Source organism: Gadus morhua, chromosome 15 (assembly GCF_902167405.1).
Source record: "Gadus morhua chromosome 15, gadMor3.0, whole genome shotgun sequence".
In the NCBI taxonomy this organism is placed as follows: Eukaryota; Metazoa; Chordata; class Actinopteri; order Gadiformes; family Gadidae; genus Gadus; species Gadus morhua.
Window position 1 is genome coordinate 14,068,010 of NC_044062.1, and position 27,444 is coordinate 14,095,453.

At 45.2% G+C, this 27,444-nt stretch overlaps 1 protein-coding gene across 5 annotated transcripts; it reads left to right on the forward strand.

Annotated features, from left to right (window-relative positions):
- On the forward strand, window positions 1–27,396 carry slka (STE20-like kinase a). Of its 5 annotated transcripts, none has more exons than XM_030379676.1 (19): window positions 1–593; window positions 2,773–2,937; window positions 6,950–6,998; window positions 8,013–8,162; window positions 8,445–8,517; window positions 9,437–9,631; window positions 10,081–10,162; window positions 10,424–10,555; window positions 10,945–12,117; window positions 12,556–12,686; window positions 13,824–13,947; window positions 14,603–14,782; window positions 17,147–17,239; window positions 20,010–20,139; window positions 21,578–21,702; window positions 23,093–23,284; window positions 23,807–23,932; window positions 24,686–24,799; window positions 25,006–27,396. In XM_030379676.1, exons 1-19 carry the CDS (start codon window positions 444–446, stop codon window positions 25,150–25,152), a joined length of 3,531 nt encoding a protein of 1,176 aa, XP_030235536.1. In that variant the 5' UTR covers window positions 1–443; the 3' UTR covers window positions 25,153–27,396. The 5 variants fall into 5 exon arrangements, 4 of the variants coding, with proteins under 4 accessions (XP_030235536.1, XP_030235538.1, XP_030235537.1 ...); XM_030379678.1 differs by lacking the exon at window positions 17,147–17,239 and adding an exon at window positions 18,007–18,078; XM_030379677.1 differs by having other exon boundaries at window positions 10,948–12,117.
- Window positions 27,397–27,444: the final 48 nt, after the last annotated feature.

Below are 27,444 nucleotides of genomic sequence, written 5' to 3' on the forward strand. Positions count from 1 at the left end.
TGGGCTGAGCAACGAGCAGCACGTCTTGGAAGAAGAGTTGCAGGATACAGAATACCGCTAACTTCTAAGATCAACCCACCAAGACACCAAGAGCAAGGGACTTTCGTTACCCAATCGTTCGGGAACCTCTTCCCGTTTCCCATCAACGATGTAAAGGAGTTGGTGGTGGTGGATATTGTTTTAACTCCTGTAATCCTTCAAACTGGACCGCTAACGTTAGTCAATGATCGGTTAGTTTGTGTTATTTGGCCGACGAGTGCCGCGCTACGATGTTACGAGTTCAACGGTATAAAGGAAGAAAAGATATGAAAACTCGGATGTATTGATATATATCTGAATGGGACCTATTACTGTTATTTGAAGTACATCGCTTTGGATACCAATACGTGTGGAGTACATTTTCACGGCGGAAATAACCGCATCTAGTTATCCGGCCAAAAAAAATGTCGTTTTTCAATTTTCGGAAGATCTTTAAATTGGGGCCGGACAAAAAGAAGAAGCAGTATGAACATGTGCACAGAGACGAAGACCCGGAGGAGATCTGGGAGATCATCGGGGAACTGGGAGATGGGGCGTTTGGGAAAGTGTTCAAGGTAAGTGTGTGACAATGATGGCCTCCATCTCTTCTCTCCTCTCCGTTTCCTTATTGTGTGTCTGGTCACTATCTGTTGATAAGACCAGTTCACATTTACTGATGAGCTCAACACCACGATCCCTAGTCAGTGAGACACACGTGCTTTTTCAACGCACCTCCATTATATTCCAAGTGTAACGTACAGATCCGCTCTCTGTCATATAAGACTTACTATCTCTGCAGGAAACATGATCAATATCAGTATTGATTAGTGGCATTAGGTAATTAATTTGTCTTAGAGGTCTTCGTTGTCATGTTAGCTGTTAATATGACTTTGCTGTGACATTGAGGTAAAAGTTGGCCCTGGTTCGATATTCAACAGTTGAAAGGTGTGGCTCCACTTCCACCGCCAGCAGTGGCTGAGCTGTGAGGTGAATACCCCTCGAATTCATGGTTTCAAGCCAACTCAGACTGGACACGTTAGTAGGATCTCAAGTGTTATGAAGGGGTAGTTACATGTCACCAGCTGAAGTGCTTGTTATCAATGTGTCGTTGCAACAGTTGGGTGGATTGGGACATTTTGCCCACCAGTGTTTTGTTTACACAACCACGATTGGTCAGGATGTTAGACTGTTTTATACCAGACTACAACCAGAATATCGAGACTTAGTGGGTCGGGGATCGATTGTAATTTTTGGTCGTTCTCAGCCTTCCAACCTGTTAGTCAATTTGTCTAAAAGCGTCTGCCAAAAGGCTCTATGTAAATAGAGCCAAGTCAAATAATCGTAGAGTAAACTGCACAAACGTTATGTTTACCATTGCTTTATGTTGCTGTTTGTATCTGGAACAGCTGAATCGGTAGCTGTAGGTGATATACAATGACGATTAACCCCAACGACTAAATTGATTAATAAAGGCTCCTTTTTGCTAGCATTAATAATTAGCTAGGTTATATTTGCTGAGCCTGATTGCCATGTTTTCAAAATAGAATATTGTGTGTGTGTGTGTGTGTGTGTGTGTGTGTGTGTGTGTGTGTGTGTGTGTGTGTGTGTGTGTGTGTGTGTGCGTGTGTGCGTGTGTGTGTGTGTGTGCGTGCGTGTGTGTGTGTGTGTGTGCATACGAGTTAGCCTTTATCCAGTTTTGCTATTATTAGATTTGAAGTAGGATAATGACACTGTTTTTAAAGTGGTATTGTTAACCGTGCATGAATCAGCCTTTCGAGTTGGGAATGGGCAACTCCCTGGCCTACTTCATTACGTCCTCACAAAGCAACAGCCAACGTCCTCACATGTCTTGGCATGGGCGTTGGGATGTTGCCGTTGAAGTGGGTGTGAGGCATGGCCACGCCAAACCATAGGAGACAGTTCATGCCATTGCCAACACAATCAAGTAACAATTTGGCCCTGTTCGCAGAACCAGCTAGTTCACATAGCTGGATGGGGCTTCTGAATACACCAATTAAGAGACAGAAATGCCTCAGCCTATGCTTTGTCATGTGAATCTTTGGGCTGTAACTGCCAGATTAATTGAGCCATATTGTCAATACTATGTGTTTGACTAACCTTACCCGATTATGTTGACGTTGTAGGTGGTGTCGTTTGTGTTTTATTAATCTATAAAAAAAAGTACTTCTCAAGATCAGACGGAACGAGAGAGCAAGAGATTAAATGAAATGTAAAGAGTTGTGGTATTATAGTCGCTTGCTCTAATGCCAACACTCACTTTTTCCATGCAATACAGTTTGTGGGTCAGCACACGTTTTTGAGTGTTTGGTTTTAATTCTCAGAAGGAAATGTCAAATGTAAAACCGACCCCATCTTAGTACATAATCTTATGATATAATAAACCTTTGCAGAGAACTGACATTTTTTAAATGCTTATTTTGAGCTGCACATCCAATGGAGCACTCCTGTGCTTTTTGCTGTGTTAGCTCTGAAATGCTGCATGCCTTTTTGACATAAATCGCTTATTGTGAGGCTACCATTTTCAAAGCCTGTAGTGGCAGTGGCTCAACTGGCTGTTATGAAGGTCTGTTATCATTCAAAAGAAGGCTTGTTTCCTGCAGTTTTGCTATACCTAAACAGGGTTTCCCGCAAAAAATGTGTTAGTTGAGGTTGTGGGGATGCCATCAGTCAAAGTCACAGGCAAACAATTGATCCAAAATGTACTTCTATCTTTGTGTTGATGTACTTCTCCAGGCCCAGAACAAGCTGAACGGGACCCTGGCAGCAGCCAAGGTGATCGACACCAAATCAGAAGAGGAGTTGGAAGATTACATGGTGGAGATCGACATCCTGGCCTCCTGCGACCACCACTACATCGTTAAACTGCTGGACGCCTTCTTCTTTGAAGGGAAGCTATGGGTAAGAACCCTCTGCCCTGCTAACGCTTACTTCCACACGTTTTGAGCATTTATAGGTGCATGACTTCATGATGGAAGAGTGAAATATGATAGTATTGTTGTATGCACAATGCTGCCATAAAACAGTTGAACAGTTGAACAACGAACAGAGCAAGATGATTAAATGATATGTGATGATGAGCAGGTTGTTTAGTTTTGTGTTTTGAACTGTCCAATCGAAACGCCCTTTATTTATTGTATTCTTGACTGTTTTGAACTGTTGCTAATTCTTTCTTGAAAGCAAAACCAGGAAATAAAAAGGCTGTAATTATTGGCAATTATTCAAGGAATATACAAAAATGTAAAATAGTTGGAGTTTGGCCGGATAGTGCATTTAAGAGCTTGGAGTTGCTTTAAAAGGTGATGCAATATTTCTGTGTCAAAAGTTTTTATGTCACTGATGGATTTCTACTGGTAGGCAGCAAACATGTGGTTCAAACGTTGTACCCTTTGGTTAGGCTCTGCTCCACCATGCGGCCCAGTGTGTTGGCTTGTTCCATGCAGTATAATTGGAACAATTAACCCAACATGTGGTAACATGTTGGGTTAATGTAAATGTCAAGCCTGATGTATAGACTAGTTGTCACCAGACACCGAAACCAATTTCAGCTGACAGGAAATTAGGTTAATTAGATGTGTATTAATTATAATGATGTGTTTAAATGTGTTGACATGAATGGCATTTTTTGTATTTGATGCCCAGTCCATCGCTCTACAGGAGATAAGATAATCATCCACTTATCCTACCAGAAATTCACAAGACTCCTCCCTCCATCTTTTCCTCCAAACCAGGGGAGGTAGCCCCTGCAAAGCCTTCAGGAAAGCGATAAGATGAGACATTTTTGTTAGGCTTAAACAACACAATGCCAGTCAGGGCCCATTCAGTGTGTCTCTGAGACCGGGCCCAGAGAAACGAGACAGCTAGCTCTCAGGGGGTGTCATGTAGCTGTCCCTCATATCCATGGAGAAAGATAATGGAACCAGGAGAGGTGGCCAGAGAAAGTGCCTGTGAATAATTCAGATCCGCATGAGGTCGTTCCCTCGGGTCTCTTTCAGCAAGGGGCCCGGCAGATGTGTGACTGACTGCCCCCATCTGAATGTGTTGGTCCGGGTGTTTTGTTTTTTTTCTGTCAAAAATAAATAAATAATGGTGTGCCATTTTTGTAATTGGAGATGTTACGCTTACCTTTGCTTTAATGCTGATGATTGCTGTTTCATTTAGTTTTGGTCATTATTATATCGGGATTGCCAACCTTGGGTACCGTACCTGGCTGGAGTGAGATTCTGATGCCATGGCCTTAATCACGTGTAAACATACTCGCACACACTTAATCACGTGCACTCAATTACGTGGACCCAATTAACCATCAGGGTTTAAAAACGTAGTCCACTTACACATGTGGTGGGAACGGGAACCTAGGTGTACGATTTGAAGATAAGCCTGACTGACTACACCTGCTCTCTGACCTTCTCCACCCAGGAAGGCACTCCCAATTTCACAATATCATACATACCCTCACCCAATAAAGGGCATACGGGTTTGTACACTAATGTAAGGGAAAGGCGTTTAGTTTAATTCCCATATAAAAAGCTTGATTGAACGCCTTGTTGACTCCTGGCAGTGAACTCGACCAGTGGTCCAATAAACACTGAGGCCCTGTCCTCACGGAGTCGATTTTTTGGTGAAACCACATAAGTCTTCTGCGTTTCGGCCGACCGTCCAGACGGAGCCGGCGAATCCGGTGCCTGAAATCGCACCATGTCCCAGGGTGGTTTCAAATCTATCTGGATGAATGCGGTTTCGTGTTTGGATTCGTGTGGGCGCCTGAAACGCAAACAATGCTGTCATTAGCCCCCCACCAGCTGGGCGACGTCAGAGTTGCTAACTTTATTTTAATTAAAAAATATATACATAAAAATATTTCATTTTCAATAAAAAAAGCTTTAAATACAGCCCCTTGATAAATTGTATTAATAACTTTACATTCAAAAGTTTTTCTGCTCAATTTAAAAGGTTGAATCTCCTCGTGACTGAACGTTTTTATACAGCACGCAGGCTGTATGCGCGCAGGCTTGATGAACTCCAGTTCTTTGCTGGAGTGCTTTAGCAGAAGCAGCGGCCCTTATGGGCCTGGAATGTCTACCACAGTGTTTCTACAGCTCGATGCGGTTTCGCAATGAATCTGTTTTTAAGAAGATATTCTTGAACCGCATAAAACAAAACCGGATCGTTTTCGCCCGTTTTGGCTCTGTGTGGACAGGGCCTGAGATAAGCATCGCACACCAATCCGGGATAATTAAAGAAACCGTTACATGGAAACCCCATATGAAACACCAGGCGTTCGAATACTTTGCTATCTTTTAGAGTCAAAGTCGTTGGACGTTGGTTTAACCATTAAGATTTGACCATAATACGTTTGCCTGTTAATCTCTGTTGCTGTCTCTGTGTTTTGGCGGGAGAATTGTTGGGGCAGTGTTAAAGCGTGAGGCTGCAGGTGAAAGAGTGTGTCAGATGCCTAAAGCATGAGAATTGGCAACCCTGTTGTTATTATTGCATCGTCATTTTTTTTGTAGTATTTGGAACATGGAAGGACCTTAAAGAATCCGGCTCTACTTTTGTGGTGATTCTCAGTTGTGAATGGACGCCATTGTTTGCCTGTTGCAGAGTTATGATTGATATCGTCCCATTCGCCCAATCGATTACCTCCGGCTGTCCGCTGATGCGCTACAGACGCTCATAGACTAAAAGAGATGGTGGTCAGGTACACGGCAGGGGACCATTACCCCCAACGTCGGCCATTGGTCAGGTTTATGGTCCCACTAACCGTGTTAGTGAGATTGCATTATGATAATGTGATTCGCTGCGGAGCTAGGTCCATCGGTGTTTAGCTGGATCGATGGAGGTCTGCTAGACAAAGATAGGCTGCCTCCCTTCGTGTAAGACTTGGCAGATTTATGTAAAGTGTTATGGTAATCAATAAGCAAAGGCAATCATGCTAGCACACAGTCTCTTTGCTTGTGCATCAAACCGTGCATCTTACATAATCAGTTCGGTCTTAGTTATTCAAGTCATTTTGAGGTTGTATTGTAAGTTGCCAAGTTAGTGACGAACTGATTCACATCTGATGTCCGGCTCCCTTTAACAATTTCCTGTACTTCAAAGTTTTTTGCTAGATTTGAACAATTAAGTTAGAAATAGTAATTCTTCACTGTTTTGAAGTGGAAATATGAAGATCAAAACAGTGTATATCCCGGGCAAAGGTTTACCTGGATCCCGAGTTCAGAGCTATGTAACTATATTAAAGAGTATGTGGTGATACTGAAACAAGGAAGTAGTTTTAACTAGAAAATAGGATGAAATAACCTTTCTGACTCAATACACAACTTCTGCTTGTTCCAGAAACACAATCCATTTCCAGTATTATTGAAACCGGTCTTCTGCATGTCAACCGGTCATACCCCAAAGAACAACACCTGCTTGAGTTGCATACACTTAGTTCAGCAGGAATAGATTAAATAAATGCTCTGTATCTCGATAACCTCAAGATACCTCAGGATTGAGGTTGTCTTTTCTAAAATCAAACTCTTGTGGCTTGGTGGCTTATCCCACTACCCACAACCCATGGTCCTATGCTACAAGTCATTCCCTCTCTCTCTCCTTTCATTGAATACAAAAGAATTGGCTAAAATATATATATTTTTTATTTTTTATTTTTAAGTTGATGCCCACGCTGAAAAGGCTGGTGCATTCGATTAAAAACTAGACAGCATAACAGAGCAGTGGAAGACAACATACAACTCAACCCAACACAACCTCAAATGTTACTATATAAAGTGCTGTGCATTATGGGTATCATCTGGATGGAAGAAGGTGTTTTGACTTTAGTGATGAGCCGTTCAGCTGTGCTGAACCTGAACCTGAATCAGGGCTGTGACCCCATGTCCTGTGTTCCGCCTGTCCTCCTCTGCTGCAGATTCTGATCGAGTTCTGTGCGGGCGGTGCAGTGGATGCCATTATGCTCGGTAAGTCACAGTTTATTTTAGGGCAGTGTTTTTTTTTCCGTCGCTCCTTTTTCACTGTGGTGTTCACTTTCTTTCCATCGCAAAAAAACACTCACAGTGGGACATTGTTTCCCCTCGCCCTCCACAGAGTGGGGAGGACCGGCCCAAGTGCGTAATTATCATCCCCGCTCAGATTTCAAATAAGCGGTTGGTCCACTCCAACGACTAATGACTTTTTCTACCTCTTATCAATTTTGATCACACAAAGAGAACACCTTCTTTATGTGAGATGGACCAACGTCATGCTGCGGTGAATACTCAGGATCTGGAGATCTCCCCCCGACTTAATGGCACACTGTGATTAACGCTCGTTCAACGGGAGGTTTCAAAATCTGGGGCTTTGATAAGAGAGATTTTGGGAGAATGTTCTGGGGATAGTTTTCTCCGGTTTTGTGACATAATCATACTTGACACCCTCACGCACACTGACTCACACACACTGACTCACGCACACACACATCTCTCCCTCAACCACACAAATTAAAAATACCCTCACACACACACACACACACACACACACATACACACACACACACACACACACACACACACACCCCTCCACACACACTCAAACCCACTCAAGTTCATTCATCCAGGCTGACTAAAACCCGGGGAGGAGTGCTTCCTCCTTGTTGCTACGGGTGACCATCAGAACAACTATTTATGTTATTGTGCCTGAGTTGCCGGTGTTGCTTTACAGTCAAACAAAAGATTAACTTTGAAATGCACTACAAAAGAAAATGTGCCGCCAACTGCCACTATTTTGTCACAATATTGGCACCTAAATTATAATAATGTATTGTTTATGTTGTATCATTATAATTTCTTTATTATTTCTGCCATAGGTGTAACATTTCTTAAGGATAAACTGTTAAGCAGTGGCATGAGCTGTCTCAAGAATGCCATTTGCGGCACAATGCTCATTCAAAAATAAACGAGGGGGGCTCTGACTCTGTTGCGCACATGGGCCGACAGAGCTGGAGAGGCCCCTGACGGAGCCCCAGATCCGGGTGGTGTGCCGGCAGACACTGGAGGCCCTGGCTTACCTCCACGACAACAAGGTCATCCACCGGGACCTGAAGGCCGGCAACATCCTCCTCTCCGCCTCCGGCGATGTGAAACTGGGTACGATAGATTCACCATTTACCATTTAGTCGTTGATATTATCCACCATTAGTTGATGGGAGCAGGTATTAATTGTGCAAACTGAATGCAATGCAGTGTTTGCATTGGCATTTAGCATGGAGTGTGAGTTGATCCAACCTTTGACTTTAAATTTAAGAAACAGCGCTTTCCAAACTGTTCCAAGGTTACAACCTGCCACTTTGGAAAGTGGAATAGTCAGAAGTGGTTGATGAAATGAACGGAATGAGGAACTTTCTGTCCTACTTTTTATTGTATCTTTAGCTGACTTCGGAGTTTCGGCTAAAAATACCAAGACGTTGCAGAGGAGAGATTCATTCATCGGGACGCCCTATTGGTGAGTCATGCCACCCTTGACAAAGAGCACTTTCTTCTCAGTGTTAATGATTTATCCCCCTGCCCCAACCCCCCCCCCCCCCTCCCCCTCCCCCAACCCCAACCAGACGGAAGTGATCGCATGATATGTCTTAGCCGGGGGGTGATTTCTGACTCGCGGCCACGTATGAGCAACAGGGGAAGCTTCCTGTCCTGCTCAGGCCCCCCAGGTTGTAGCCTGATCCTTGACCCTAACCCTCGTCTCCCAGAAAAGATACATGATTCCCTGATTACGTAATACGCATAAAGAATGTCTCATTAACTGAGACGCCCCCCCCACACCGCCCCAAAGCTGACGGAGGCATGAATTGCCAGACCTACTTATCTTTAGCCTTCTGCAGTTGATGCTTAAATATCGTATTTAAACAATATCACTTAAGCGGGGGTGATGCTATACTGAATATCAGCACTTAATATTCAGTCGTAGGAACGCACACACGCCCACGGGCCGAGTGCCGAAGAAAATCCCAGCCGTGATTGTCTTTTATAAGTTAACAGTAACAAGCAACCGCAGATTATGATTAGTTTGTTTATTTAACTATTATTTGACTATTCCCATGAGTTTTGAAACACCTGTAAGGCGGAGTGGTATATTTTAAAGTCCCAGCTCTGTTATACTCTATATCAACACTCATGGAATGCCTTTTGTCCAATCAAATTCAATTCAATTCAATTTTATTTGTATAGCCCTCAATCACGTATATTCTTGTTTGTCCAAACGTTCCGTCCTTTTATGGCACTATTTAATTGTGATTTTGCTTTGTTTGACCTCTTCTTTTCTCAATTAACTTGCCAGGTTAAGGATTGGTTAAATACATGCATTCCTACACTCACATTTCCTCATCGACCTGTTCCACCTCTCCCCCCCTTGCTCTGGGTAGGATGGCCCCCGAGGTGGTGATGTGCGAGACCTCCAAGGACCGGCCCTACGACTTCAAGGCCGACATCTGGTCCCTGGGGGTGACGCTGATAGAGCTGGCGCAGATCGAGCCCCCCAACCACGAGATGAACCCCATGAGGGTCCTGCTGAAGATAGCCAAGTCGGAGCCCCCGACCCTCATGCAGCCCTCTCGATGGTGAGGTGGTGCACCCGCACTCTGGGGACGGTGGTGGAGAACACACACTGGGCCCCTGTCGGGGTTGGCGTTGGTGGTAAAGAACATTCACTGGGCCCCTGGTGGGGGGTGGTGGTGGTGGTGGAGAACGCACACTGGGCACCCTGTCGGGGTTGGTGTTGGTGGTGGAGAATGCACCTGAATGCTTCTGGGATGTTTTTGGTTGATCTGTTTGTTGGAGTACAGGGATAGGGGGATAATTGTGGTACCCAAATCATTAATCTAATTTCGCTTTATTGAAATAAACAAGATGAGTTTTTGTATTTAATGAAAAGAAAATACCCGTGAAGGTTAAGTTAATCATATGTAAATTATTTTTGTGTAGTTTGTATATATTTGAAACCCTGGGGTCATCAAGTATTTTTTTGTTCTACTTCCTCATATCAACGTTTTTCTTGTCGAAACGGCAGGTCTCCAGAGTTCCGTGACTTTCTGAGGAAGGCGTTGGATAAGAATGTTGACCAAAGGTGGGGCACAGCCCAGCTGCTGCAGGTGAGTTGGCAGGCTCTCTCTCTCTCTCTCGCCCCTCATTCTCTCTGTTCTCTCTGTCGTTCTCTCCCTTCACTCCCTCTCACCGGTCCCCTTATCTCACACAGGGAGGTTAATATGTAACGTAGTGTGCGTTTGTGCTTGAATCAAAGCATTCCACTTCAAACTTGTGTGGTGCTCGGTGAGTTTGGCAACCAACAATCTGTTTGCCTGTCTGTCTGTCTGTCTGTCTGTCTGTCTGTCTGTCTGTCTGTCTGTCTGCAGCACCCTTTCGTGTCCAGCGTAGCGGAAAACCGGCCTTTAAGAGAGCTCGTTGCCGAGGCCAAAGCTGAAGTCTACGAGGAGATTGAGGAGGCGAAAGAAGAGGAGGATGAAGAGGAGGCAGAGGTCCCTCCAGTACGTATGGTTTGAGCATCCACCCTCTGAAATGGTTTGCAGGTCGATATGTGCACATCTCGACCTGCAAGATTGGCAAGCCTGTGTATTGATACTGGACCCATGGAACAGAGAGGCCATTCATGCCAAGTGCTTTTCATAGTCAGGAATCACATTTTAAAGACATTCAAATGTAAAATGTAGGTATAAAAAGGTCAAAAAGTAAATATACCAGACCATGCATATGTTTTTAATGCAAAAAGTAAATGGATGAAGTTACGTCACACATATTGTAAATGTAGAATCCTTTGAATGGTGATCAGTGTCCTGTACGTTCTGCTGCGTAACAACAGAACTGTCCACGTTGTGTGCGTTCACATAGTCCAACCCCCCGTCTCCTCTCTATCCAGCAGGACGCTGGGCACAAGCGGCTGCCGTCGGACGTCAGCGCCGCCAGCTCGGAGGACGAGAAGGTTCCTCCGCCGGCCGCCTCCGTACTGGAGCCCGTGGCCGAGAGGGCCGAGGCCCCGCCCTCCGCCGTCGCCGCGGACGACCACGACGACGACGGCGGCAGCGGGAAGCTCTCCGACGAGGGGCTGGGCACCAGCAAGTTCGACAAGGACGAGGAGGAGGAGCAGAAACCCCCCGAGGCGTCGGACGCGAGCCGGGGAGACGACCCCGTCGAGAAGGTCCCGGTCTCAACGGAGCTCCCGGAGGCCGGGTCAGACCAGGGCGCTGTGACCCTACCCCAAGAGGCGTCGGACACAACAACATCAACAACAGAAGACGAAGGACAGGAACCGGTGACTGTGAGCCAAGAAACCGGGGAGGAAGAGAGGGAGCCACAAGAGAAGGAGGCCGAGGGGCAGCCGCCTCCAGAACCAATCAGCGAAGCGACCAGCGAGGTAAAAGAACAAGACGGAGTACCAAATGCTGGCCCTCTGCCTGCAGTAACCACAGAGTCTGCAGGGAAACCAGAACAACCAGCTCTTGTGTTAGAGGAAGAGAACAAAAGCCCTGCAGAGGAAGTGCTGCGACAGGAAGCAGAAGAGGAGAGAAAACCGCACCGAGCCGACGAGGGCGACAAACAGGAAAACGAAGAACCAAACCGAGAGTCGAGCGTTATCGGCGAGGACGGAAACGGCGCCGCCGCCGAAGCGAAGCTCAGCACGGACGAGGTTGTGTCTGTTGAGGCAGCAGAGGAGACTCAGACCAAAGAGGAGAACGCACCGGAAGCAGAAGAGTCTAAAAGCCAAATCAATGAAGAAGCCAAATCCACCCCGAACGGCCCCGAGCCTTCATACGCCTCGATGCCGGTACCGGCCGTCCTGGGCGGGGAAGGGACGGCGGCGTCCACCAACGAAGAAGAAAGAGGAGGAGAAGGCGTCGTCTCCGTACCGGAGAGCGAGGCCGAGTCGGACAGCAAGCGGTCGGAGCAGGGCAGCCCGTCGATCCGGACGGACGCGGGGAAGGACTCTGACTCTGGGAGTAGCTCGGCGGCGGACAGCAGCAGCATGGACATCAACCTGTCCATCTCCAGCTTCCTGTCCAAGAGCAAAGAGGGAGGCTCCATCTCTATACAGGTACACCTGGACACCTTTACACCTTTATTAAAGCTTTTTTAAAGCAGCAGTACTGCTTTAAACCTGATTGGTCTAAAAACTAACTAACTCCGCCCCAGCTCATTAGACTATCAAAACTATTTTTGCAACTCTGAGAAAGAAAAAATGTGGAGTACCATCAGAATGCTTTATCATGATGCAATGTTGTGTGTTGATTACATTTTTTAAAGTCAAACTGAATTGCTAATTCTGGCAAAGCTGCATAGCAGTTGGAATTCACCAAGCTTCGTAGCAGATGCACAACATATGAGAAGTTGGGGTCATGAGAAATGTCTGAGCTTATCACTATAAATTCGGGTGCACTTCAGTCATTAGAGTGACTGCAAAAGTGAAATATAAAAATGTTGATAAATGTTGTTACTGTGTAGTTCACCGTAATGTCAATACTTGTTTCTTCAGGACTCGAAGCGGCAGAACAAGACGATGAAGAAGACGCGTAGGTTCATGGTGGACGGCGTGGAGGTGAGCGTGACCACGTCCAAGATCGTCACGGACAACGACGCCAAGAGCGAGGAGATGAGGTTCCTCAGGTACGCTCGGGAGCTGGTCTCCCAGATCAAATCTTGGATGTATGATCCAAACAGACTGGAGGAACGGGGCGTTTCGCTTCCTTTCGCTTCATTTGTTTTGACCCGTCATGTTGCAGAGGCAGGGAGGGATCTGTAAGCGCGTTATTGTGTAACAGGGAACACAAACTCGACCAGACACGTAATCAAATCCGCTCCGTCTTCCCTCTCGCAATCTTATATCTCCTTGATAGAATATCTCCGGCCAACAAAACTCGAAACATACCTCCACCCCTTTGAGTTTGTCACACTCAGAGCCTTCTCCCCCTACAGGAGCTCTGCTAGAGCATAGTAGGACTGCTGGATCCCAGATCAGCTCTTAGTCTGCTAGCTGTAGGATTTAAATGTGGAGCACGGCCTATTTCGTATCCAATAAGCCCAGGAATAGATGTGGTTATCACACTGGGCTCCCACAGCTAACAAATGGCACATAGGTTAAATGCTTTTATGGATGCTGCACTTATCTCCCTGTTTTTTTCCCAATTCCCCATTCTTAAAATGACTGAATTAGTATGCATGAACACATGTTGCTGAAAATATTCAGATTTCGACATGCAATGATCCAGAAACACAGATGGAGGGACAGAGTTATCTCTAATTTAAGTGTGGGGGTAGCTTTATATAATTCTAATGCGGAGAGGAAAGAATGCTCAAGAGTCAAAATGAAGATTGGATTCGCTTGCAGTTTCAAAAGCGACTTGATAAAACCTCCAGTAGGTTGCATATTCAAAATGCATTTGACTACTGAATACTAATGTAGTATGGATTCATAAACAGGCTTTCAGAGTAATATTGCTGCTGTAAGGAGGATATTTGTTTTCGTCGTCCATCATCAACAGAATAATTCATATTTACCATTTCATGCCTTCCACTCATGCACGTTGATAATTGAGTTACTCGGCGCTAAACTTCACATCACTCAGGAACAAAGCACAAATTATTGAACATTTTTAAATATCAATATCGTTCATCACTGATGGATACTTTTACTTTGAAAATTATTTTAAGTGTGTTGCGTCTTACAATACAGTCATTCCTGGGTATTGATCCTGGAGGTCATTTTATTTTGAAGTGTTTTAAATGCATTTGTGTGGCGTCCAGGCGCCAGGAGCTGCGGGAGCTGCGGCTGCTGCAGAAGGAGGAGAAGCGGGCCCAGCTGCAGCTCACCAACAAGCTGCAGCAGCAGAGGGAGCAGATCCACCGCCGCTTCGAGCAGGAGACCACCGTGAGTCACACCCACCTCTCTTATTCTGAAAGGGATGACGACTCACTGGCGTTTGTTTTCAATGTGATGGAGAAGAGGCTAATATTCTCCTGACATATAGACAGTGTTTGCTGTAGATGCTAATAAGATCAGATAAGAATATTATTTTCATTTAATATCAGTGATCCAATATACCCTGATGTCCCTCTCCTCTATCCTCCTCTCCTCTCTGCCTTCCCTCTCTCCTTTAACCACGCCCCTCTTTCCTTTAACCACACCCCTATCTCCTGTGACCACTCCCCTCTCTCTCCTTTAACCACTCCCCTCTCTCCTCTAACCACTCCCCTGTCTCCTGTGACCACTCCCCTCTCTCCTGTGACCACTCCCCTCTCTCCTTTGACCACTCCCCTCTCTCCTGTGACCACTCTCCTCTGACCTCTCTCCTGTGACCACTCCCCTCTCTCCTGTGACCACTCCCCTCTCTCTTGTGACCACTCCCCTCTCTCCTGCGACCACTCCCCTCTCCTGTGACCACTCCCCTCTCTCCTGTAACCACTCCCCTCTCTCCTCTGACCTCTCTCTTCTGACCACTCCCCTCTCCTGTGACCACTCCTCTCCCTCCTGTGACCACTCCCTCTCTCCTGTAACCACTCCCTCTCCCCATGTCCCCCCACAGGGTAAGAAGCGGCAGTACGACCAGGAGCTGGAGAACCTGGAGAGGAAGCAGAAGCAGACGATCGAGCGGCTGGAGCAGGACCACACCAACCGGCTCCGGGACGAGGCCCGGCGCATCAAGGCCGACCAGGACAAGGAGCTGTCCAAGTTCCAGAACATGATGAAGAACCGCAAGAAGGAGGTACGCAGCCGCCCGTCGCCAACGCTAGTGGGGTCTCTGCATGGCTTGGACTGGGACATCGAGCGGGCAGTCGTTGTGCTGGGAGTGGCGCAGCAAGTAGAAAGCACACACTTAAGGTCCAAAGCATACTTCTGTGTCGAATGGTGACATTGTAGGTACACCGCGTCATACACGACGATCAAATTTTAACCAGAAAGTGTAGCAGGAAAATCATGTAGTAAATGTCATTCAAAAAAATTCTTAAGACCGTGTCAATGCTTACAGCTGTGGCTACGTAACTGGCTACGCCGGTTACGTAGCCACAGGTCTCCCTAAAGTGCTAGCTGTTCGATGCAGAAGTTTTCTTTATAATGGCCTCAGGACGCTTGCTTTCTTTGGCTCTGCCGCAAGACATTGGCTCCAGCAGCCAGCTGTGGTTTACGTTCTGTCGCTGCGCTGCCTGACAGTTATCTAAAGAACGCTAAGTGGCAGGCTGTGCTCGATGGCTCGGGCTGCAGAGAGCTCCATGTGGATGGATTCATCATTCACCATGCACGGTCCCCCCAGGCCCGCTTATCTGTGCTTCCTACTGCAACACCGCATGCCAGTGCAACAGCTATTGCACATCTACTCTATTTATACATGGCTCATATCATTATTGTTAAGGGATTCTATTTGTAGTTATAGGGGAGGTTGGGAAGGATATTCTTGTGGGTTATGGGTTCGACCCCCCAGCCGAAGGATACTGGGTTATAAGTCCGATGTCTGCAGTCTACCTGTAGGCATCCTTGAGGAACTCACCCTAAGCCCCTGCCTGCTCATAAGTGACCAAAGAGTGAATCTATAGTATGGTGTAGCATCTAAGCATGGACCATGGCTAAATGGTAAATACATAGGTGTATAGAAGCAGGGTGCTTCACTAGAGGGGAGCGCAGAGCCTGGGATGCGTGGTGTGTTTGTGCTCTGCCTCGTTGATTACTGTCATACTGGGAACGATTTCTCGAGACATCTGCTGTGCCGGTTTTTAAGCCTTTTATACTGGCTTAATGTGGGATGGTAGCCTGCCAATGAAAGAATGTCATCCTTTATAGGCTTCATGGGAGCTGTACAGGGTATTGTGGGGGCGCTAGGGAGCAGGAGGTTTGTTTTCTGTAGAGCTGCAGCGATTAATCTATTCAATTAATCGTTTTAGTCATTTACAAAGACGTGTATAGCTCTACAAATGCAAACTTGGGTGCACGTTAACTTGTGCGGCTACGAGATTTGCCATTATTTATGGCATTTCATAGACTTAATTGTGTGCTTGATTAATCGTAGGATATCAATAGATTAATCAACTATTAAAATAGTTGTTAGTTGCAGCTCTAGCTTTCTGTCTAGCTCCATGTACTTGTCGGTTAAGTGCATGGTTTCGTCAATATCTCCGCAAGCTATTATCGACTGTGCAGGCTTGCTTCCACATGTTGCTGGGCTTCTGAATGAATGCTACAGAATGTTATGTATTGGTTATCCATTGAAATACATAGACTTGTAGCATTCAACAGACTTGTAAGATTAAAAAGTTGTGCATCACTTTTAATAATTGTATGTGAATAATATTTGTTTTTTACCTGTTTTTGTTTGAAACCGTCATTGTCACTAACTCACTTTGTCTCCTGTATGCGGATGTGTGTGGTGGCTTTTGGTGCTGGTGATGGGAACGCAAACTTGGGAGATTGATATTGTTGTTTTGTGGGTACAGGGAGTAGGTTACAGTAATGGCCTAATGGAGTAACTGCAATGGAATAATTTGGCTATATTGTGGGACTGGCATTAAAGTGCAGAGGCTAGAGTGTTCGACTCCCTTGCACAAAGGTACTGGGTTCGATCCCTCAATGTCCATAGCCTAACCTTTTAGACATTCTTGAGCCCGATGAAAAAGGGTTAGGGTCTACTTAATAGACTCTACTTAACAAGAAGAGGCTTTCAGGCAGCCTGAGAGCCAACTAAGGGGGCCTAAGTTGTCCATTTACCAGTCTGATTATTCCTCAGTTTCTCACAAGGCCTTTGTAAATCACTGGGGGTTTAACTGTTGGCTCGGTAAGGCTAGGACATTCTGGAATGAAACTAACATCTTCTGCTACCTACAACAAGATCGACCTCTTTCTTCAAATCGATCGATATTCTCTACTCTCTTTAACCGGTGGATCCATGCGGTAGAGGGCTACAAATCAGAGGAAAGTGCATTTGTCCATCTCATCACAAACTCTGGGATGAAATCGGGTTTCCCGTCTCACATTTGATCAAAAATGGTGGCTTCGGATTTTCTAAAACGCGGCCCTGCCCGTCTTTACATTTTGTTGGCTAAATTAAAACCTCCAAACCTATCAAACATGCAAACTGTAGGTGAAGCAGGAAGTGGGCCAGTCGCCCAAACACTTGAGAAAAGAGCTTATGAGACGCTTAAAGGAGGACCTGTCGCTGGTTAAAAGCGCAGAGGTAAACCCACTCACCACAACTCTCCTTCTCCTTCTCTTCCCCTTTCTCCTCCTCCCTCCATCTACTCCATTCGTCCATCATAACCAATTGTTTTCCCATTGCATTCCCGCTCTGGTCACCTGTGCTCCATAACATCGGAGGAAGAAGACTTTAACCATCAAGAATAAAGTCAAGACTTATTTATACTCCAATATAAAGCTTCTTTCATTCTTCTTTTTGTTTTATTCATGTATTTATTTCTGACTTCATCTCTTTTATTCCATCACTTCCCTAGTCTTTCTTTATCACCCCTCCTTCTCTTTAATTGAAGGCAGCATGCCACTAGGAATGAGCTCGCGGCCCAGCCTTTAGGCTTGGTTTCAGAGAACCTCAGTATAATAGGAAATAACAACTCATTCATTCCATCAATCCATCATCATGGTCTCCTTGTAGGGCGCCATCCTGCTTCTACTCACCAATACTCCCATAATAACAGGCCAGTGTGTAGACCAGTTGTTATTAGTTATTAGGGGTGGGGGGTGGGGTTGGTTGTGTAGCTTTATTGTCAGTTAGGGGTGTGTGTGTGTGTGTGTGTGCGTGTGCGTGTGCAGGTAGGCTGAGATCCTGTGTTTGTGTGTACGCTCACAGATGGGCTCATGTGTGTGTGTGCGTGCGCAGGTGGGCTCCTGTGTGTGTGTGTGCGTGCACAGGTGGGCTCCAGTGGGGAGGTGTGTGTGTGCTACCCTGCTGAGGGTCAGTGCGCTGTGTGTGTCTTCCCCCTTCCGCAGGCAGTGGCCCAGGTTATGATTCAGTCTTTTCAGTTGTCCTCTTGCGCACTCTTCAACGCTCAGATGCAGGATGTAAGTCACCCCCTCCCTCCCCTCACTCCCTCTCCCTCCCCCCTTTCCTCTCTCGCCGCCTCATTCCATACTTAAATGTGCTCAGTTTCCTCAGGTCAGAGGTCAAGGGGGACACATGTAAGCATGGGCGTGGTGTTGTCAGGTTATGTTTTGCAGTGTCCTCGTCGCTACAGTGTCTCTCTCTCTCGTTCTCTCTTTCTATCTCTCACTTACTCTCTCTCAACTCGCTCTCTCTCTGTTCTCTCCCTGTATCGCTCGACCACCAGATCATCACCCGTGCTGTTATATATGTACAGTATGTGTTCGTGTATACACAGTGTTGTCCTTGGACAGTAGAGTAGGTAGATATTCAGGTGACACAGGGACCATATCCATTTCCCCCCCCCCCCACATTGATGGAATTAGTTATGGACCTTGTCATATAATTCCTGTGGCGTCCTCTCCATAAAGAAAATGACTCCGTTCCCTAAGAACATAGTGGGTTCCTAATTGCCCTTCTACACACAACACCACTGTGTGCAGTACAATCCTGAGTAAATCCACTGACGATTTGTATCCACAAACATCACAAACCTATTTCCTTTATGATGGTGGTAAATCAATGAATCTACCCTTCACGTTGCACTACAATAATTGTAATATTTCATGATCAAACATCATTCATAAATGCAATGCTTTTAGTTGAGCTTCTACTTTGTATCGAATCTTTCTCACTAATGGCAATTATCGAAAGGCCAGATCATTTGAACACGCAAATGTGCGTATGATCCCTTTGTAGATGTTTATTATCTATAAATCTCAGCTCTTTAAACTCACTGTGTCTCTTCTCCATTATGGATCCATTTTCTCTCCCCCATGACCCCGCTATTTCTCTTCTTCTCTGGTTCCAGTGAAGTGATGCTGTGATATTTCTGTAGTGCAGTGCTCTGTTCAGTTTTGTGACTCCAACTCAAAAGATTGTGGTTGCTATGACACCTGCCCACGGCTACCATTTAGAACCCATTCATAGACTGTTTGCGTGATGCACCGTGTGTGTGTGTGTGCGTGTGTGTGCGTGCGTGTGTGTGTGTGCGTGCGTGTGGTGTATCACGCAAACCGACATAAGAAATATATATTGTTGTAATGTCCACATTTTTCTATGTAAGATGTCTGAGTTTCGTTAAAAGCGATAGAAATTTATTAATTGTATTCTTGTAAAATGTTTTCGCTTTATCTGTCTGTTCCAATGCCTGTCTTGTTGAGTTTTTTTGAAGATGTGTTCAGAACTTCATTATTCCTTGAGTCCGTCTTCTCTCTCCGTCTATCTCTCTCTTTGAAATAATATGAAATAATGTTGGAACTCCTTTCATTCCCTCACCACACCTCTCTCTGTACCTCTCTGATCAGACTCTTTAGATAATTCTGTCACTTCTTCGTCCTTTACCTCTGGCTGTTGTAACTCCTCTTTTATTGTCTGAAGTGTGTGAATGAAGTATGTTTGAGCATCTCTCAATCCTTGACCTCTTCTGTGTGTACCTCTCTCTGTTTAGTCTTATTCTTGAAAAAGATGGTAGAACTCTTTCAACCTTGTGTTCCTTAACTCCCTCTTCTCTCTGTCTGGAGCTGTCTGTTGTAGCTCCCTTTTATAAAGTTGTGAAAGTATGTTTGGAGCGTCTTCTTACCTTCCGTTCTCTCTCCATCTGGACATACCGATGTCTTGGCGTTCCTCTGTTTGAAATTGTTTGTTTGAAAACCTTTCGTACCTTCACCTCCTCTTCTTCTCCCTCTCTGTCCGTCCGTCTCTCTGGAACAAGATGGCCCTTGTTTCATTTTGCTCTCCGTCTATACCTTTTCTGTTGTCTCCTCTTTTTGAATTGCCCTGTTTTTGAGCTCCCCTTCGTTCCTTCACTACCTCTCCTCTCCTCTCTTCCCACTCCCCGTGGCTCCTGCAGGAGCAGGAGTTCCTCCAGAAGCAGCAGCAGGAGTTGGACGGAGCGCTGAAGAAGATCATCCAGCAGCACAAGATGGAGATCGCCACCATCGAGCGAGACTGCCTCAACCACAAGCAGCAGCTCATGAGAGGTACAGGAAGGAAGTACTCCCACCCCCGACCCTCCCTGTAACCAAATCTGTGCAGAAGGATGTGACAGTGATGACCTCCTTTAACGACCAATGCTTTTATTCGCCCTGGAAGTGGGGCCACACACCATCGAGTGCAGATTAGATATAGGAATCAGCACGCAAGGTTGATCGAAGCTGGCAGACAATCTTTTTATAGTAGAAAGAAAAGTTGCGACAGTGCGTTCTGACTCCAACACTAGACAATTAAGGAAAACGTCGAGTGCTTTACTGCAGCTGTGGTCGAGAAGGATGTTTGGCTCCAAGACAAACGGCTCTGGGTTCAATCTCCAAAGTCTGCAGTCAATCCTTGAGTAAGACGCCCCTAACCCCCCTACCTGCTCCTTAATCACATGCGTTGAATTCAATGCAAGTCCTGTCATATTAAAGCGTCTGCTGAATCATTGAGTAGTAAATAGTGTGCGACATGGTGACTGTTGGGGAGAGCTGAGATGATTGTGTGTTTACTTTGGGACCCAGAGGCTGTCGAGTGTATCAGAGATGCTTACTATGGAGACATGGAGACTGTGATGAGAGGAGTGTATCAGAGAGCTTACTATGTGACATGGAGCCGAGTCAGAAACCTGAGAGGGTGCTTGTGGGTAGACGTGGGTCTGCCCACAGGCTGATGTCACTGTCTGTCTACTAATCATCAGTGTAGACTCAAGTGTCAGAGTGGTGGTGTAGTCTAGTGGCTATGGTTGGTAGAACATCCGGTTCTAGGTTTTAATCACCCAAGTCTACTTGTAGGCATGAATAGTCACTTGGATAAAAACATCTGCTAAATGACTTTATAGTAATTATTCCTTAAATTCTTATGTTAATGTTAGGGTAGGCAATTTGGAGGAACCCGCCTGAACAAACTAGATTTTAAAAGTATCCAACCGAAAAAAAATACCACCCTCTCTTCAGGCCTCCCCGGATGCCACTCCCCCAAAACACAACACTAGCTGGCTAGCTTTAGTCATGGTTCTGCCTAGCCTTGTGGAGTACTTTAGTCATGCACAATGATTATATGGGCAGAGTAGGTGCAGGTAGAAGGTAGATGGACTGACGGGTTAGTCATCCATTTATTGAACTTGGTATGAATGAAATAATTGGGACAGGCTAATTACAGGCCTGTTACAGGAACAGATACCTTATTTTTCCCGTTTAAGGTCAGAGCATTTGATTTATTGATTGGCATCGGGATGCAAAGAGGATTTCAACAATATGAAAATATGACTGAAGACGCTTGTTAAATAAATGTCCTACCCTCGCTTTAATTGATGACACAATGACTAAATTGTGAGCACAAATGTCCTTCTGGATCTCTATGCTATCACCCCAGACGTGGCGTGTTTATTGGCTACATTCTGTGTGTGTGCCTGTTTTCTGACCTCTTCTTCTTCTTCTCCTGCAGCTCGGGAGGCGGCCATGTGGGAGCTGGAAGAGCGGCAACTCCAGGAGAAACACCAGCAGCTCAAGCAGCAGCTGAAGGACCAGTACTTCATGCAGAGACACCAGCTGCTGAGGCGACACGAGAAGGTCAGCAGGCAACAAGATGCACTCATGTTTATTCGCCGTTTCCCTTTCTCACATCCTGGTTATAAATGGGTTACTGTCACATACTGTGTATGTGAAAAAAATTATCTCTTGAATCCTGAAACTTGATACGGTAGGAAGATGTCTAATGAAATGATGCAATTTTGTGATTTTTGGCACTTCAGGGTGTGATTATTTCAACAGAATCCGTACATGTTGCTATCCAAGACCTGGTCGAGATACCTTTACTGTATTTATTCTATTGTTAGAGATTTGAGTCATGGAAAATGCATACATTTTTAATTAAATGTTTGTCTGCACAATTTTTTCTTATTTTCCAATTGTATACTTTTATTTAATATGTTTTCTGAATGATAGTCCTTTACCCTCTTTTAAAGATTGCCCTTTAAATGTTAATCAAAGAGGACGTGCAATGCTTGGCTATTTTCTTATGTAAGAGTATGTAAGTATATGGAGTCTGCCACATCCACTCCCTCCCTGATTTATTTTGAGATGTTGGACCGTTGTCATCAATTGCTAGCTAGTGCTAAACTCAACCTGGATTCTCCATTCAGCTCCCACCGGCACCCAGCTAGCGTTTTTAACCCAGAGGGCCTCTGCGTTTTAAGGCCCTGTACCGTGTCTGAAGGGTACCACATCAACCAACCCAACCTTGCTGCGTCCTTCCTCGGGTGTCTCTCACAGGAGATGGAGCACATCCCGGTTATAATTGGGTTACTGTGTATGTGACAACGTAAACCCCTGAAACTTGCAACTTGATATGGTAGATGTCTTATTGATTTGATGGAACCTGATGCCATCTTTGTGATTTTTGGCACCTCAGGTTATTATTATTTCATCGTAATTCGAACAGCTTACATGTTGTCTCTGCTGCTATCCAAGACCTGGTTTCGATTCCTTTACTGTATTTATTCTATTGTTAGAGATTCCAGTCAGGGAAAAGTGATTTTTTTTTAATTTAAATGTAAAGTATGACTATTTTTTCTTATTTTCCAATCATATACTTTTATTTCATATGTTTTCTGATTGATAGTCCTTTACCCTCTTTTAAAGATTGTTCTTTATATGTTATCTAAGAGGACGTGCAATGATCGGCTATTTTCTTATATAAGAGTTATTTCATTAAAGTGTGAAAATATTGGAGTCTGCCACATCCACTCCCTCCACGCTAAAAAATTTTTGTTGGACCGTTGTCATCAAATGCTAGCTGGTGCTAAACTCAACCTGGATTCCCCATTCAGCCCCCAACTCCTACCCCGCTAGCGTTTTCAACCAGGATGGCCGCTTTGTGAATAAGGCCCTGAAACATGTCTGAAGGGTACCGCATCAACCAACCCAACCTTGCTGCGTCCTTCCCATGTGTCTCTCACAGGAGATGGAGCAGATGCTTCGCTACAACCAGCGGCTGATCGAGGAGATGAAGAACCGGCAGACGCAGGAGCGCGGCCGCCTGCCCAAGATCCAGCGCAGCGAAGCCAAGACGCGCATGGCCATGTTCAAGAAGAGCCTGCGCATCACGGCCAGCGCCGGGCCCCCGGAGCAGGAGCGAGAGCGCATCAAACAGGTGAGGGCCTTTGTTAGGGGAGCCCCCCTCCCACGCCCACAGTGTGAAGCGCCTTGGTGTTTTCTGAGCTGTTGGCACATTGCAGTAGGGCTGGGCGATTAATCGAATTTTGATTGCGATTTCGATTTAAGCGTCAAACGATCACAAAACTAACAATCGAGTTGGAACGTTTTTTTTTCTTTTATTTTTTTATCTGTACATTATTTTTGAATTGAGCATTTTCGTGTATTTTCTTAAGGCGAAATTTAAAGTTCTCAGTTACAAAGTGTTTTTGGAGAGATGCTGAATATTGCATCATGTTTTCAAACTCACAAATGATCGTTGATTATTCGGGATTTCAATATTAACCAAAATAATCGTGATACGATTTTTTGTCATAATCAAGCTGCCCTTCTTAGCAGTAGTGTGTAGTGAATGCTGTCAGCAAGTCTTACCTAGAGCTGGTGTGGCCACGGCCGGTACCAGCTACTCTAGCTCGCTAAGTTAGCTCTAGCCCTGAGCTCAGCACTTCTCTTCTTCCAGTTCGCGGCTCAGGAGGAGAAGAGGCAGAAGAGCGAGAAGATGAACCAGCACCAGAAACACGAGAACCAGATGAGGGACCTCCAGTTGCAGTGTGACTGCAACATCAGGGAGCTGCAGCAGCTACAGGTCAGCCTGCCACACGCACGCATGCACGCACGCACGCACAGGGTTGACCGCAGTCGCGTTGTCTCCAACCCTTCTGCGAGATGGTGGAAACCATGGATGTGGTACTGAAGCCTGTGTGTGCGTGCGCATGTCAAGCATGGTTCTCTCTTAAACTGGCCCTGCGTCTAAACCGGTTGGGACGGTTGTGAGGGTGAACATATCATTTTTTTAATCTAGATACTATCTAAATTCATAAACGCTTATCAAGGTATAATCTTGATATTTCCAGGGCTGTTCCCGACTCCAAATTGCCTCGGATTTGACAGTTCAATCGATTTCTTTGTCTTTTGTTGTGTAAACCTATTTTCTGTCTTGCATGCCATTACGGTTGCATACAAAACAAGACTGAGCTAAGCTAACATGCAGAGCTCCAACAGATCTTTTGACAATAACGGTCCAGATGGTTGGGTCGCCGTTGCAGCACAAGCTTGTTTATTATGTGTTTTTCTCGTTGGATCTCGCATGAAACAAGCCCACGTATCCTCACGAGGCATTGTTCTCCTGTCATCATTATTGCCTCTTTTCCATGAGTAACATGTTATGGGATCCTGCATCTAAGCCTTGCCATAACGTTTTGTGTGAATTATTATAATGCACAGAGAAAATAACTGTGTGTGTGTGTGTGTAACTAGAGATAGACATTTAGCTAGATCTTTGTACAAAGGAGGATTAAAGGAGACGTAAACATGTGGTTTTGTGACGTCTCTCTGCTAGAACGAGAAGTGTCACCTGCTGATCGAGCACGAGACCCAGAAGCTGAAGGAGCTGGACGAGGAGCACGTCCAGGAGATCAGGGAGTGGCGGGAGAGGCTGAGGCCCAGGAAGAAGGTACTGTAGTAGAGGGCGTCTCCATCACTCCCTTCAGTGGCTTTATAGAACTACAAATGTAGTTCACCGCACCATATTGTTTCTAGGGAAATATTTCAATCCTCCCTACTGTATTTTAGGCCCCAAATCACCAAAGTTCCTGCAACATGATGTTATCTATCCACCAACTAATGGCCTCTTTGTCTCGTTTCTGCTGCCCCCTGCAGGCACTGGAAGAGGAGTTCACCCGCAAGCTGCAAGAGCAGGAGGTGTTCTTCAGGATGAGTGGAGAGTCTGAATGCCTTAACCCCACCACCCAGAGCCGGGTTTCCAAGTTCTACCCCATCCCCAACATGCATAACTCTGGCTCATAGTCCACGAGACAAACGGCATGTCTAGCTACTCAACCACTGTGGCTGTGCTCACAGGCTCCTTCTAGTGGCGCCGGACCCCATTTTATTATTTTCTGACCGTTACTGATGAAATGGCATGTGATTACTACACTGCACTCTTTCATTTTTTTCCTCCACCATTTGCAATTGTGACATGCCTGACCACACAGACTTTCACACACATACACACGTATAAACACACACACACATTACAACACACACGTGCACATATACAATCACACGCACACACATTGTGCCACTGGTTTCCTGGCATTGGGAAATGTTGTACAAAGGACAATCCTTGCTTTCTGATAGTTTGATGGCAGAAGGCAAATCGCATTGTTCTAATGATTTGTAAGCACAGCCTCTTATTGTATTGATAATCTTCAGTGCCTGATAAGTTACAACTATTATTTAGGTTTTGTTTAGGCTCTTCCAAGGTTACATGCTGAATGTCTGGCAGGTCTTGCAATGCCTACCGTGTATGTAAATGTTGATATACAACAAACATCTCCATATGTAGGGATAATGTATCATGCCTTATTCCAACCGTATGTGGCCTAGGAAAGGGAAGCTTGGGCACCCACGACCCAACCCCGGATAAGCGGTTTGAAGATGAGGATGAGGCCTTATTCCAACCGTATGTTTCTTTCAATCTGGGAATCCACTGTTCTGGTGTTGGGGGGGGGGCAGGGGCGAATCCACTAGTGAAGCAGAGTAAGTGATAATCAAGACTTTTTATTTTTTAACATCCTATTTATTTGGTGTGCTGCGTTTAGGTAATATGTTGGTTGCTAATTGGTCTTGGAAGGGGAGGCCCGTTGATATTGTCTTGGGAAAGGCTTACCAGAGTTCTGTGTTATGTGGGATGTAGTGTGTGCTCTGACGTTGTCTGATGTGTGTATGTGGAGTCCAGTGTGGTGCTGTGGTAATGTGCGTACATTGAGGAAAATTCCACCCACAACCCCCCCAGTAATGATGTTTCGCTATGTTAAAGCGAGGGTAGGCAATTGTGTTTTTGAGCATAGTTCACATCTCTACATCCCGCCAGCATTCAATAAATCAAATGCTCTGACAAAAAAAATTAAAAGATATGATATCTGTGATTGTCACAGGACTATAATACTTGCATTTGGCCGGAATGAAATGATTGGATGGCCGACCTGTCTGTCTACTTACCTTCCCGGCTACGGGCTCTCTGTGCATGATAGACAGACCTATCGCTAAAGCTAGCATGTCTTGTGTGTTGTGAGTGGCTTTGAAGGGAGGGGTCTTTTTTTGTTGGATACTTTCAAAATCTAGCTTACGCTGGCTGTTTTCTCCAAATTGCCTGCCCTATCTTTAAATAGGGGCTTTGTTTTACCAAAAAGGCCAATTTAATGCATACTTAATTTTTGCTAACCCACATATTGCATATCATAATCACCATATTTGTATTCTGGAGTTATCAGGAACAAGTTCGACATTCTTGCAAAGTTCTGTACTTTGAGATTGTTTCACATTTGGGGTGCAAAACAACCTTATACTGAAGGAATGTAAAGCTGTTTATTTGCACTGTTGACTAGCCTTGAGCTAAAAGAATATGCAATGCTGTCGTATGTACGCAGTATATATATATATATAATTTTATTTTTTGGACGCTAACTGCCCAAAAAGCTTTGCCCTTCTCCCCCCCCCCCCCCCCCCCTTCCGAAGCCATTTCTAGTTCCAAACCTCATCCAGCCGTCCCTGTGTACTGCGTTTTGTGAAGCTGGCAATGTCAACGTCAGCATTATGTTGTCTCTGTACCTTCTGTGTATGTGTGTATCAGGTCCAGAGCGTGTGTCAACTCTGTAATTTTTAAGTGACCACTAAATGCCTCCAAACAAAGATCCCGGCAGAAATGTTATCATAGTTTTATTTTATTTTTGTTTTATACACAGTGCACACCTTAAGTATGCCAGGCTCTTAAGAATACTGAAAACGACTGCTAAAATGCCGTTTGTTTTATTGGTTTATTCGAAATGTTTTTTGAATGCTGGACTTTTATTGTGAAACACTCCATCGCCTTCATATATTTCAGAAGCAAATCTTTTATTTTATTATGTGTGTGGAACCGTTTTGATGATTTGATGGTGTTCCTTCCTACCGCTGAATAATCGGAATGCTTTTTTTGAAGGTCTGATCAAATGTATTTAAGGGGTCTTTATAAATGGACATTTTGTTGTAAATAAAATATCGACCGGATCTTGTGAATGTTATCTATGAACACTTTCCTCTCATGAAAAAGTATTT

Excerpts from the sequence above, each read along its gene's own strand:
- slka (XM_030379676.1), top strand. The coding sequence starts at position 444 with ATGTCGTTTTTCAATTTTCGGAAGATCTTTAAATTGGGGCCGGACAAA. Across the intron at positions 8,163-8,444 it reads CTCCGGCGATGTGAAACTGG|CTGACTTCGGAGTTTCGGCT; the intron begins GTACGATAGATT and ends TTGTATCTTTAG. Across the intron at positions 8,518-9,436 it reads TTCATCGGGACGCCCTATTG|GATGGCCCCCGAGGTGGTGA; the intron begins GTGAGTCATGCC and ends TGCTCTGGGTAG.